The sequence below is a fragment of the Phragmites australis genome, chromosome 1 (genome assembly GCF_958298935.1).
Source record: "Phragmites australis chromosome 1, lpPhrAust1.1, whole genome shotgun sequence".
Classification (NCBI taxonomy): domain Eukaryota; kingdom Viridiplantae; phylum Streptophyta; class Magnoliopsida; order Poales; family Poaceae; genus Phragmites; species Phragmites australis.
In genome coordinates, this window is record NC_084921.1 from 41,576,187 (window position 1) to 41,587,345 (window position 11,159).

Below are 11,159 nucleotides of genomic sequence, written 5' to 3' on the forward strand. Positions count from 1 at the left end.
AAAATAATGATCTTGGAAATTCCTTCGTGACGAAAACCGTAAAAGAAAACTGTTGAAACGCTGAAAAAAATCTCTTTATAAATGAATTTTGATTTCTGATGGAAATTCCTTTGAGATGATCTAAGGGTCAGGTTGAGGGGAGGCCGGCATGGATGCACCTTTGCGTACTAGGTCCTGCAGCTTCTTGAATCGGGATGCATGACTTGCCGTGGAACTTACGCGGGAAAGGCATGCATGTTGCGTTACCGTGTCGATTTCGATCTAGAAGCTTGGATAGCTCGTAGACTCGTCCAGATCGAGCTGTAAACAATGTTCATGCTCATGGTTTGAATCTGATTAATCTACTGATTTTGGATCTGCCTATTTGTCGGCCAGACTTTGATTAACTACTGTATGTATATGCATTTATTTTTGGATTAGTCAAGTAGAACAAAGTGCGGGATTGACGTAAAGCTGACTTGTTCTGTTGTTCATTTGTGCGACGTGTTGGAAAGACCACGAACCGTGGTCTCGACTACGGAGAAAATGTTCTTTTCTTTAAAAAGCATGCCCAATTGTTTGCCGTGTAGTAGTACAGTATACACGTAGCACTCGAGCAAATGTGCTGTATCGGCGTATATGCACGCGTAAAAAATGGCACTCTTCCCGCGGGCCGTGATAGTGAGGAAGACAGGGAATTGTGACATTTGGGCTGTCGAAGTGTTCCGAACGGGCTCATCGTGATCTGTCCGTGATCCACGAACCAAAGAATTGCCACTTTGCCGGCCCTTTCTGTATAACACAGGTTATTTGGTCCCGGGTTGCCCGGGTGATGGTGTTCTCTTTGGAGTGATCCTCACTTACAATGGATAATTTACGTGCTCACCGATCATACCACCGAACCGCATCAAAATATGATGGGGCAGTTGCGATCTTCCAAAAGACAATATAATAAATTGATTTGATAAATTTTTTATATTAATGATTTAAAGATTTTGATCAGAACAGTTTTAAACTCTGGTAACTATTAAACTAGTACTCTATAGTTATGAACCATGCTAAAATATGATTGACCTTACTAAGAAAGTTCTTCCTGTAAACGAATTGAGAACCCAAGCAAGAATAAATAGATATAATCTAAATATTGCTGATTACTAATAAAATACTTTGAGTTCTACATACCGTTATACGATAAAACTGTATAAAATAAAATAATCTAAGTAAAATCTGAGCCTAAACTATAACGGTTACTATGTATATATAGAGGGTCGTGAAAAGATCGATCTAGGATTGTGCAGCCGTGAATAAGACTAAAAAGTCTAAAACGGTGACGTAACATATTATTTCATCGACTCTGATTAAGTTATAAAAAATATTTGATCGAGACTAGATTTATTAGAAATAGCTCGTCATAAACTTTTTTAAAAGTCCAAGATCGACTTAATCGGACTCCGTATACTAGAGTAATATCCGTTTTACTAATATGGTGTTACGAAACTCTGAGTAGAATTTGAAATTCGATTATAACTCGACTTTAAATTCAAATAGACTTGTACTCTAGTGATGATATTCAGATGAGCTTATCATGTTTCTCTCATATTTTTAAGTATTAAAATAACACAAAATAATAAATTTTTTAATAGTATTCTATTTTTTTATAAAAAAATATAATAATAAGAAACAAATATATCCGGTGTGTATAAAAAGCCATATTCTCATCAGAATCTAGATTGGCTTCCTCTGGATCTTGAGAACATTATTTCGAAAGCCTGTCAGAGAAGAACCAGTGCGTGGACTGCTGAAAGAGTAGTGTCGTTGAAGCACAATCCATGATACCTGGAACCTTGCATTTCTCTGTGGTGATTAGTACAAACCTCATCGTGTGGAGCTACTTGCGTCGGTACTCGTTAGAGCTCTAGTTTGAGATTTATGTAAGATTTAAAATTATATGATAAAATAAAATAATTTAAATATATATTTTAGTTTAAAATAACAATAAGATATCTTTAAAAAACTCTAATTGTATATAGCTTAAACTTTAAAACTTTATAAGTATAGATAACTAGCTCTAAAAGTTCTTAGAGCCAAGCTCTATCAAATATGTCCTTAGATCTTGTTTGGTATAACTCTAAATTCAATATTTTTTGGAGCTGGTCAAACATAGCTTAAATTTTTTTAGATTTGGAGCTATGATAGATTAAGAATATTTAGCTAAATCGTCTGATTTTTATTTTAAATTAAAAATAACAATTTAAATTACTTTATTTTATCATATAAACTTTAAATCTACTGTACCAAACAGTTTATTAATGGAAGGCTCTAGTTTCATGCATGTACTAGCCTTGAGGTACACTAATTGAGACTGTTTTCTCACTAACCATGCAATCGAGATTGACGACTTGGTTACTGGACCGCGTACCTTCTGCTTTTTCATCCAAGTTTTAACCATCGAGATTGATCATCATAATATCAGAATTCAGAAGAGGCATTTTGATCAGATTATTTGGCATCGCCACATGCTCACAGCTGGCTCCATTCCAAATACGCACTTTCACATCGAGACCAGCAGGGAGGAGACGGGAGCACTCCAGTTTCCTCTAGATAGGAGAACTACTTACTGCATACACAATTGGTGAGTCGTGAAACAACCTCTGCATGCGTCATTGATTTCTATCTCATCAGCAACCGATCGAGCTCGTACAGCTTCATAATGACAAGTGACATATCAGTGTCGCTCTGTCATCACCGGCGTGCACGCGCGACAGATGGCTAGCTCTGCTCCGCCCTGATGCCGCGCCGATACAGCAACGGTAGGTGAGAGTGAATTCGTGAACTATAGCTCGCTAGCGCTCATTGGAGGAGACGGAGCACCATTTAACACCTCACCTGCGCACACTGCAGTTGCAGGGCAAGAGCGAGGCACGCATGTTCTGCACAAATGCCCCCATCACCGTGCCCCTGATCGAGCACCCTCGTTGCGCCGCGTGCATGCGCTCGTCGCGGTGACGACGGCACGGCGGCACGACCTGCGCATGGCCGTCGAGCGTGATACTCTGGCACGCCTAGAAGAGCTCTTGAAGCTGTCTATTCCTGACTAGCACGAATCTCGGAGCTGACCGGGCTGAGGCCTGGAGTCGGTCGACCGACACTGGGTCACGATAGTGAAATGGTGTAACAGTGCAGGCCCATGAAGACGTGGCATTACGGCCCATTTCCTTTTCAGTGAGCTGTATATCGTGGCATCGATATTAGAGGATCCGGATCCCTGCATTTGCTGCAACATGTGCAGTTGCGCAGAATGCGGATTTTATATGCGAGCAGGAAGCGCGACCTTGATATATACTACGTAGATCTGCTAGCCAGTCACTAGTTACTTGAAAGCTCCAACAAGTTTCAGCCTTCCTTGCTTCCTGGCAAGGGGTTGCGGAGATGGCTAAGGCTCTTCTTGTGTTCGTGTGTTGCTGCATGCTGGTGGCGTCCGCCGCGGCAGCTCGCGTTCTCAGCGACGGCGAGCCTTTCGGCGGCCGGAAGGACCCTGCCGATCCGCACCATTCTCCCGGTCCGAGGCGTATGAATCCCAGTCTCTTCGAGCTTGTCCGTTATAAGTTTATAACTGAACACGACGTTGAGTGAAACGCGAGTTTTGATGTGTGCGCATGTATCCTTGCAGATTCGCACAGGACTCCGCCCTGCTCGCCGACGCCGCCGCAAGGTGGCGGAGGGTACTACCCGCCATCGCCATCCATGGGCACGTCCCCGACCACTCCTGGCGGCGGTGGCGGCTACTACCCGCCCTCACCGTCCATCGGCTCCCCGACCACGCCGACCACCCCATCGCCGCCAATCGACACCTCCCCGACCACACCAACCGCGCCTGGTGGCGGGTACTACCCGCCTTCGCCGGACATCGGCACCTCCCCGACCACGCCGACCACCCCCGGCGGCGGTGGCGTGTACAACACTCCCCCTTCCCCGTCCAGTTACACCTCCCCGACCACGCCCGGCGGCAGCGGCGGCGGTTACGACACTCCGCCTTCTCCGTCCAGTGACACCTCCCCGACCACGCCTGGCAGCGGCGGCCGGTACAACGCGCCCCCTTCGCCGTCTAGTGACACATCCCCAACCACGCCCGGCGGCGGTGGCGGGTACTACGGCCCCCCTTCGCCGTCCTCTGACACCTCCCCGACCACGCCTGGCAGCGGCGGCGGCTACTACCCGCCCACGCCATCCATTGGCGACACGCCGCCGACTCCGGACGTGCCGTTGCCTCCTATCAGCACAACGCCGACGCCGTTCTCTCCGCCGACGCCCACGCCGACCACCCCTACGCCGTTCGACCCCAATATCGCGCCCTTCTTCACCGGCCCGTGCACGTACGTAACTTCATAAACCTTTAGAATCCTCATACACACATGCACGTCGTTGCTGCCACTAACGCATGTGTCGCGCGTGTTTTTGGCTTGCAGCTACTGGATGACGCACCCAGGCGTGGTATGGGGGCTGTTCGGGTTCTGGTGCCCGCTGGTGCGCCTGTTCGGGCCGAGCGCGGCGGTGCCGTTCGGGCACGACCTGACAGTGCCGGAGGCGCTGGCGAACACGCGGGAGGACGGCGTGGGCGCGCTCTTCCGCGAGGGCACGGCGTCGCTGCTCAACTCCATGGTGAACAGCAGGTTCCCCTTCACCACGCAGGGGGTGAAGGACGCCTTCGGCGCCGCGCTCGGCTCTGGCGACGACCGCGCCGCCTTCGCGCAGGCGCAGCTGTTCAAGAAGGCAAACGAGGGACATGTCAAGCAGCATTAGGCGGCCGGCCGTGTCGTGTCCCGTAGACCCGAACGTGTAGGCATGTGGTCTTAGTGGCGGGAGTGTAACGAGTGTTTCTGTTGCTTTCGTCTTTCTGAAGTTGCCATCTTCAATTTGGTGCAGTATGCGAGTTTTAAGCCTTCTTTTATTTGTTGCACCTGTCCTTTAATTTCTCTGATGTATATATTTGAATCCAGCGTCGCAGAGCAAATCCAGTGGCAGAAAATGTTGCCGAGGTTCGTCCTGGCGGTACTTTTGCCGCAATTAGCAACACCATATCACTCCCAGAGTCCCAGCTAGGCACACCGGTCAGGCTTTGTTAGGCCGACTCCAGTGGACCCCGTATCCGGGCCGGGAGCGGAATCCACGTCGGATACGGGCCGTTTGGCGTGCGGCTACCGTCTCCAGCAGAGCCCGTTTCGGGTTGAACAGCGATGCGGGGAGAAGCAAAGCGTCGGCAAAACTACGGACGAATGCGGCGGCTGCATCACTGTGGGCGAGGGCAGTTGTGCGGCGCGCGGCACTCCCGCGGTGGGAAGGAAGCGGAGCTGGAGGGGGAGCGCAGAGGGGAGGCGGGCGACGCAGGCGAGAAGAAGCAGGAGGCGCGGGCGAAGAGGACGCGTCCCCGGGTCCGGAAGACTGGGCGGCGGCGGATCTGGCGAGCCAGATCCTTGGATCTCCCCCTTCGGTGTGCTCCGCGGCGGTCGTAGGGGGTCCCTGGTACGTCCTCGTCGCTACTTGTTGCCGGAAGGCGGGGTGGGGAGGGTGTCGGTTGCGGTAGAGGTGCATAGGCGGTGGGCAGGAGTTCGGAGGCGGTGGGCGGAGGGGGTGGACAGGGTGGGGTGTGGGGAGGTCGGAGTACGGCGCATCCGACCACGGCGGGGAGTCCGATTGATGGGGGTTGTTCGGAGAATTTGCTCCTATGGTACATAGGAGTGGGGGAACAATTGCATCTGTGGTCATGCCTTCTGAGTCGGATGAAGGCGACGGTGGTGGTCGCCGGCGTTCGGTCGTAGGGCCTTGTTGCGAAGGTCGTGCAGGGGATGTAATTGCTGCAACGTAGGGGACGGTGGGGCGAAGGGCTGCTGCTCGTGCATAGATGCAGGGGAGAAGGCAGTGGGACGATTATGAGATGAAGGAGACAGTAAGCTAGTATGTTGAACGAGTTGTGTGCAATCCATACCGATTTTGTATGTTGAATGCCATGGTTGTGAGCTTCCTGTACATGCATTGATGAATGGAAAAGATGAACACAATTAGGGTGAAGGTGTAGTTGTAATTTCGACTGAGCATGGCACTTCTATGGGATATGTTTGTATGTGCTTCATCTGTTTTAGGAGGTGAATTTTCATACTCAATGTTTAGGGTGAAGGTGTAGTGGTACTGCTTTGTAAAACATGAACTCACTTCGGGTTAACCCTTTGTGCTATATCCTGCTGTTCATGGCTCTGCAACCATCCTATGGTCGGTTGTCCTGCACCTGTTTTGGGAGGTTAGGGCAATGTTCACATGTGTAGTTAGGGCAATATTAGTTTCAGCGCTGGACTTGGTGTAGGTAACTGATGAACCGAAGTAGGGTGTGGTACTGCAAGCCTAATGGAGTAGAAGGAAACTTTATAAATTGGTAGGAATGAATTGTAATGGAACTGATGTAGAATTGGGAAGTGTTGAACTGTACAGAACTTTGGGCACTCTTTAGGTACCCTGTCATTTCATTGCAGTAGGAATGGAATGATGAACCACAATTAGGAACCAAACAAGTGGTAGTTGCCAACACATGAACTACATACATTGGTAGGCATTGAGGTAGGCCCTGTTAGGTTAATCTTGTGTGTAGGTGAGATGGTTCCATAGTATGGGTTAGGGTGGGATGTCTTTTGGAATATTGGATAGTATGCGTGTTGATGATTGGCCTCATTATAGATGGACGCTCCAGAGCTGTCGGCCCTTCTGTCAACGCTCCAGGACAATGTCCAGGAGGCTGCACAAGCGTTGAAGAAGGTTGCCGTCAACAATTTGACAACCGACAGCTGCCCTGCGGCCATGGATATGAATCGGACCCTACTTGAGGTAGAGAGTATAGCTCAGGACTTGGAACAGCTTGTGTTTCAGGTAGAAGATGCTTTGATCAGAGCTAGAGAAGGCGACCAGTCAGGCCCCGAAGACAACATTAGCGTACCCGGCTTCGATGAAGCATCGGTTGGACCAGGCAGTGCAGAAGATGATGTACTGTCCGACGAGTGGAGCTCGGAGACCGTGTTGTGTGCTGAGTCCGTCGAAGAGTACTCCATTGAGTCAGACCGATCGTGGAGGCTATAGGATGCTATGCTGCCTAGAGGCTACTATAGGCCGATTAACGTAGAACTATGTGCTGTAAACTTATTTGAATCGTGTTTGAAACATGTTATGTACCCTCTCTAATATGGAATGCTACATGCTGCTATTGTTCTATATATGTGTGGTGCATGCGCTTATACCAAAGTATGCAGGGATTCTATGGAGTACGCAGATTTTCTGAGAGGGGACGACGATGCTGTTCCATGGGATGATGTAGTACCACTGACCCAAGAAGGTTTGAGTGGCTCACAGGCCCCCGAGGCCGTGGTGCAGAATGACGATGCACAAACAGATATACCTGCTGGTGGAGGCCGTGGGCAGAGCTACACGATGAAGGAAGACCTCCTACTTGTTTCTGCCTGGCTCAACATTAGCATGGATCCGGTGGTGGGTTCGAACCAAAGTTTGGGCGCGTTTTGGCAGCGGATCGAGTCTTACTACCACGAGCACAAAGACTTCCCGTCGACGCGCAACAAGAAGTCATTACAAGGGAGGTGGGCATTCATTAATGGGATGGTACAAAAGTTTTGCGGCCACTACGCGCGTGCAATGCGTAGTAGACGCAGCGGTACCACGGAGGGGGAGACGGTACGATGTTGTATGCCACCGTCATATTTCTCTTGTAAATGATGTTGCACTAGTCCTGTACTATAATGGTGCCTTGTTGTGCAGGTTGTTGAGGCTTGCAAAATGTTCCAGGCAGTTGAACATAAAGAGTTCACGTTGCTTCCTTGTTGGCGTGAATTGCGACACCATCCGAAGTGGCAGTCAGAGGCTTCCAGGAAGAAGCAGAAGACTTCCAGCGCAGCAGGAGATGGCAGCCCTTCATTGACTGAGAACATGTCACCATCACAGCCTGCAGGAATTGCACATGAAACAGGAAGCGAAGGCGCAGTCCGAGCTAAGAGACCTGTTGGCCGGACCCGGTCGAAGGAAATAGGGCGTGGTTCATTGACTGCTTCCAACTCGGCGTCGGCACCAATGAAGGAAGTCTTCGACAGGCAATTTAGTATGAAGGAAAAGTTCGAGAAGGAAAGGGCCGAGAGGTTCGCGGAGATGATGTATGTAGAGCGGCAGCGCCTTCGCCTCGACGAGGAGCGAATGCAACTAGAGAAGGTGAAGGAGGAAATGAGGATAATGAACATGGATTTATCGCAAATGGATGATGACCAAAAAGAGTATTACAAAAGTCTTCGTCAGAGTATCATTGCTGCTAGGCGCGCCTCATCGGGTTCTACGTTCTGAAATTTGAAGTTCTGATTTAAACAATGTTTTGTTGGTTCGGACTACTTTCCAGTTTGTATGCAGTTTGTATGCAGTTTGTTATGGAACCATGTGTTCCGAACTTGGATGTCAGTTTGTGTTCTGGAATTTGATGTTCCAAACTAAATTTGGTGCTGTATGTCAGTCTGTGTTATGTAATTTGAGGTTCCAAACATTGCAGCCATCAGTTTATGTTCTGAAATTTGAGGTTCCAAACTAAATTTGCTGCTGCATGTCAGTTTGTGTTATGTAATTTGAGGTACCAAACATTGCAGCCATCAGTTTATGTTCTGAAATTTGAGGATGTGCAAACATTGCTGTGTTCTGTAATTTGCGTTCAGATCTGACATTGATGAGTGCTGCAATGGCAGCGCGTGTGCTGATATTTGAGATTCAAAACTGATAATCGGTTGTCCACCTGTATGTTAGCTGAATTTTTGAAGCTACATGGTCTTGGTGTAGTCTGTAATTTTGAGGATGTGCTGAATTTTTGCCTTCTGATGTGCAGCCTGATTTTGAGTTCTGCAATTGCGGCATGGTTCCTATAATTTTAGTTTATGGTGTCAATTTTGCAGATCATTGCTCCAAAATTCAGGTAATTTGCCGAATTCAGAATTTGCAGAATGAGTACCATACGAAACATAGTTCATTGACAATCACGAACTACCACATTACAACAAAGATAGTTTGACACACTATCAGTACGAAGCACAGTACAATGCACTAAACATGCAGCTCCGTACGAAACATAGTACATTGACAATTAATACCATGCCGCTACACGTCGCCTCCGTGTAACTGCCAAAGGTGGTCGACAAGGTCTTCCCGGAGATTAACATGTGCCTGCTTGCATCGAATTGCATTGTACCGTTGGCTCAAGACCATCAATGGTGGCGTCACGTCGTGCGAAGCCTGCACGTCTTCACCTGCTCCCTCGTACACATAGTCCACATCGTCGTCTTCGCGCTCGTCTTCAATAATCATGTTATGCATGATTATGCATGCGGTCATGATGGCGGACAAGGTTTCCTCGTCCCACAACCGTGTTGCCCCGCGAACAATAGGAAACCGCGACTAGAGTACTCCAAAGGCGCGCTCCACGTCCTTGCGGGCCGCCGCTTGTTGCACGACAAAGTGTTGCCGCTTGCGGCCGACAGGAGCCGGAATGGGCTTCACAAACGTGGCCCATTCCGGGTAAATTCCGTCGGCAAGGTAGTAACCCATTGTGTAGTCCTGACCATTGATTGTGTAATTAACCTTCGGTGCCTGTCCGGCGGCTAAGTCGTCGAGGAGATGTGATCGGTGGAGGACATTGATGTCGTTTAGCGAACCAGGCATGCCGAAAAATGCATGCCAGATCCACAGGTCCTGCGACGCGACCGCCTCAAGAATGATAGTTGGAGCGTTAACATGCCCCGTGTAAGACCCCGCCCACGCCGTAGGGCAGTTCTTCCACCTCCAATGCATACAATCAACGCTTCCTAACATACCGGGGAAGCCTCTGCGCGAGTTGATGGCGAGCAACCTCGCAGCGTCCTCCTCATTAGGAGAACGAAGGTACTCATCGCCGAATACCTGCACAACAGCATTGACGAAACGACGCATACTCTCAATGATGGTGCTCTCACCAAGACGAAGGCACTCATCGAGAGAATCAGCCGGCGCATCGTATGCAAGCATACGAAATGCCGCAGTCACTTTTTGCAATGCTGACAGCCCGAGCTCTCCAGCTGCGTTTCTCCGCTGCACGAACCATGGGTCCTTCTCTTCAACAGCTGCAACTATCTTCATAAACAGGTCGCGTTTCATTCGAAACCTGCAACAACGCACATGTTTATGAACAACACACCCTTTTTAAACACTTTAACAGTTGAGAATGTAACAATACCTGCGCCGGAATATGTAGTCGGGGTACACGGGAGGATCGGCAAAGTAGTCGTTGAACAACCTCATATGGCCCTCGTGCCGATAGCGGTTGATACGCTTTTGACCTAGGACTGAGCCCCCCATGGTCGCCTCTCTGATTGCTCCAGGTCGGCTTGCCAAGCTCTCATACCCTCCATGAACAAATCATCGTCTTCATCGGACGAGTCGTTGGACGGGAAACACAACTCCCTCAAGTATTCCTTCCAAGCTTGCCGAGGATCCATTTAGCTACCTTGCATTTGCAACCATCCTCCTGCCTCCTTCTTATAGTGCCTCGAACAATCTTCTAGGGGAAGCAAGCACCCTACCTTCCACCAGAAGCCACTACTCCAACACCTTCCACGAGAAGCCACTACTCCAACACCTTCCCCTGCAAGCCACGTTGTCTTCCGCAACAAGCCCGTCAAAAAATCATACCTAATTCACGAATTATAAAACCTAATGAATGTCTTCACAAATTTTCTACGTACCATTCATTTGCGTAACATGACCGCGAAAATTAAAAAAAAAAATCCTGCACCGGCGGTTATGGCGGTTACCAACAAAACATTAAAAAACATGAAAGAGAAAATAGAGATCCAGATATAAGGGTTCTGCTGGAGATGAATGGAATGGGAGAGGCTGTAATAGTGATAGGGGATGCTGTAATAGTGTTTTTGAGGATGAAAATTTAGAGTACCTGCTGGAGTTGGCCTTACGCCACAACGAATTCGGCAGCAGCTGCCTAGTGCTTTTGCCACACTTTTCACGGCGAAAATATTGTTTGTCTACGTTCTTTTTGTTCAGGTCTAATTTCTTCATGCTTCTCTTAGGGTTTGGTGAACTCGTGCTCTGCTCCATTTCTTACCTTGCCG

General features: G+C 48.8%; 2 protein-coding genes across 3 annotated transcripts; one reads left to right on the forward strand and one right to left on the reverse strand.

Annotated features, from left to right (window-relative positions):
* Positions 1-3,273: 3,273 nt before the first annotated feature.
* LOC133889469 (protodermal factor 1-like) lies at positions 3,274-4,929 on the forward strand. Of its 2 annotated transcripts, none has more exons than XM_062329981.1 (3): positions 3,274-3,547; positions 3,650-4,352; positions 4,446-4,929. In XM_062329981.1, exons 1-3 carry the CDS (start codon positions 3,409-3,411, stop codon positions 4,777-4,779), a joined length of 1,176 nt encoding a protein of 391 aa, XP_062185965.1. In that variant the 5' UTR covers positions 3,274-3,408; the 3' UTR covers positions 4,780-4,929. The 2 variants fall into 2 exon arrangements, with proteins under 2 accessions (XP_062185965.1, XP_062185969.1); XM_062329985.1 differs by having other exon boundaries at positions 3,274-3,538.
* Positions 4,930-9,318: 4,389 nt separating this feature from the next.
* On the reverse strand, positions 9,319-10,718 carry LOC133889487 (uncharacterized). The gene is made up of 2 exons (XM_062329992.1): positions 10,268-10,718; positions 9,319-10,195 (listed from the first exon to the last, which is right to left on the reverse strand). The coding sequence occupies exons 1-2, from the start codon at positions 10,387-10,389 to the stop codon at positions 9,454-9,456; spliced, it is 864 nt and encodes a 287-aa protein (XP_062185976.1). The 5' UTR covers positions 10,390-10,718; the 3' UTR covers positions 9,319-9,453.
* Positions 10,719-11,159: the final 441 nt, after the last annotated feature.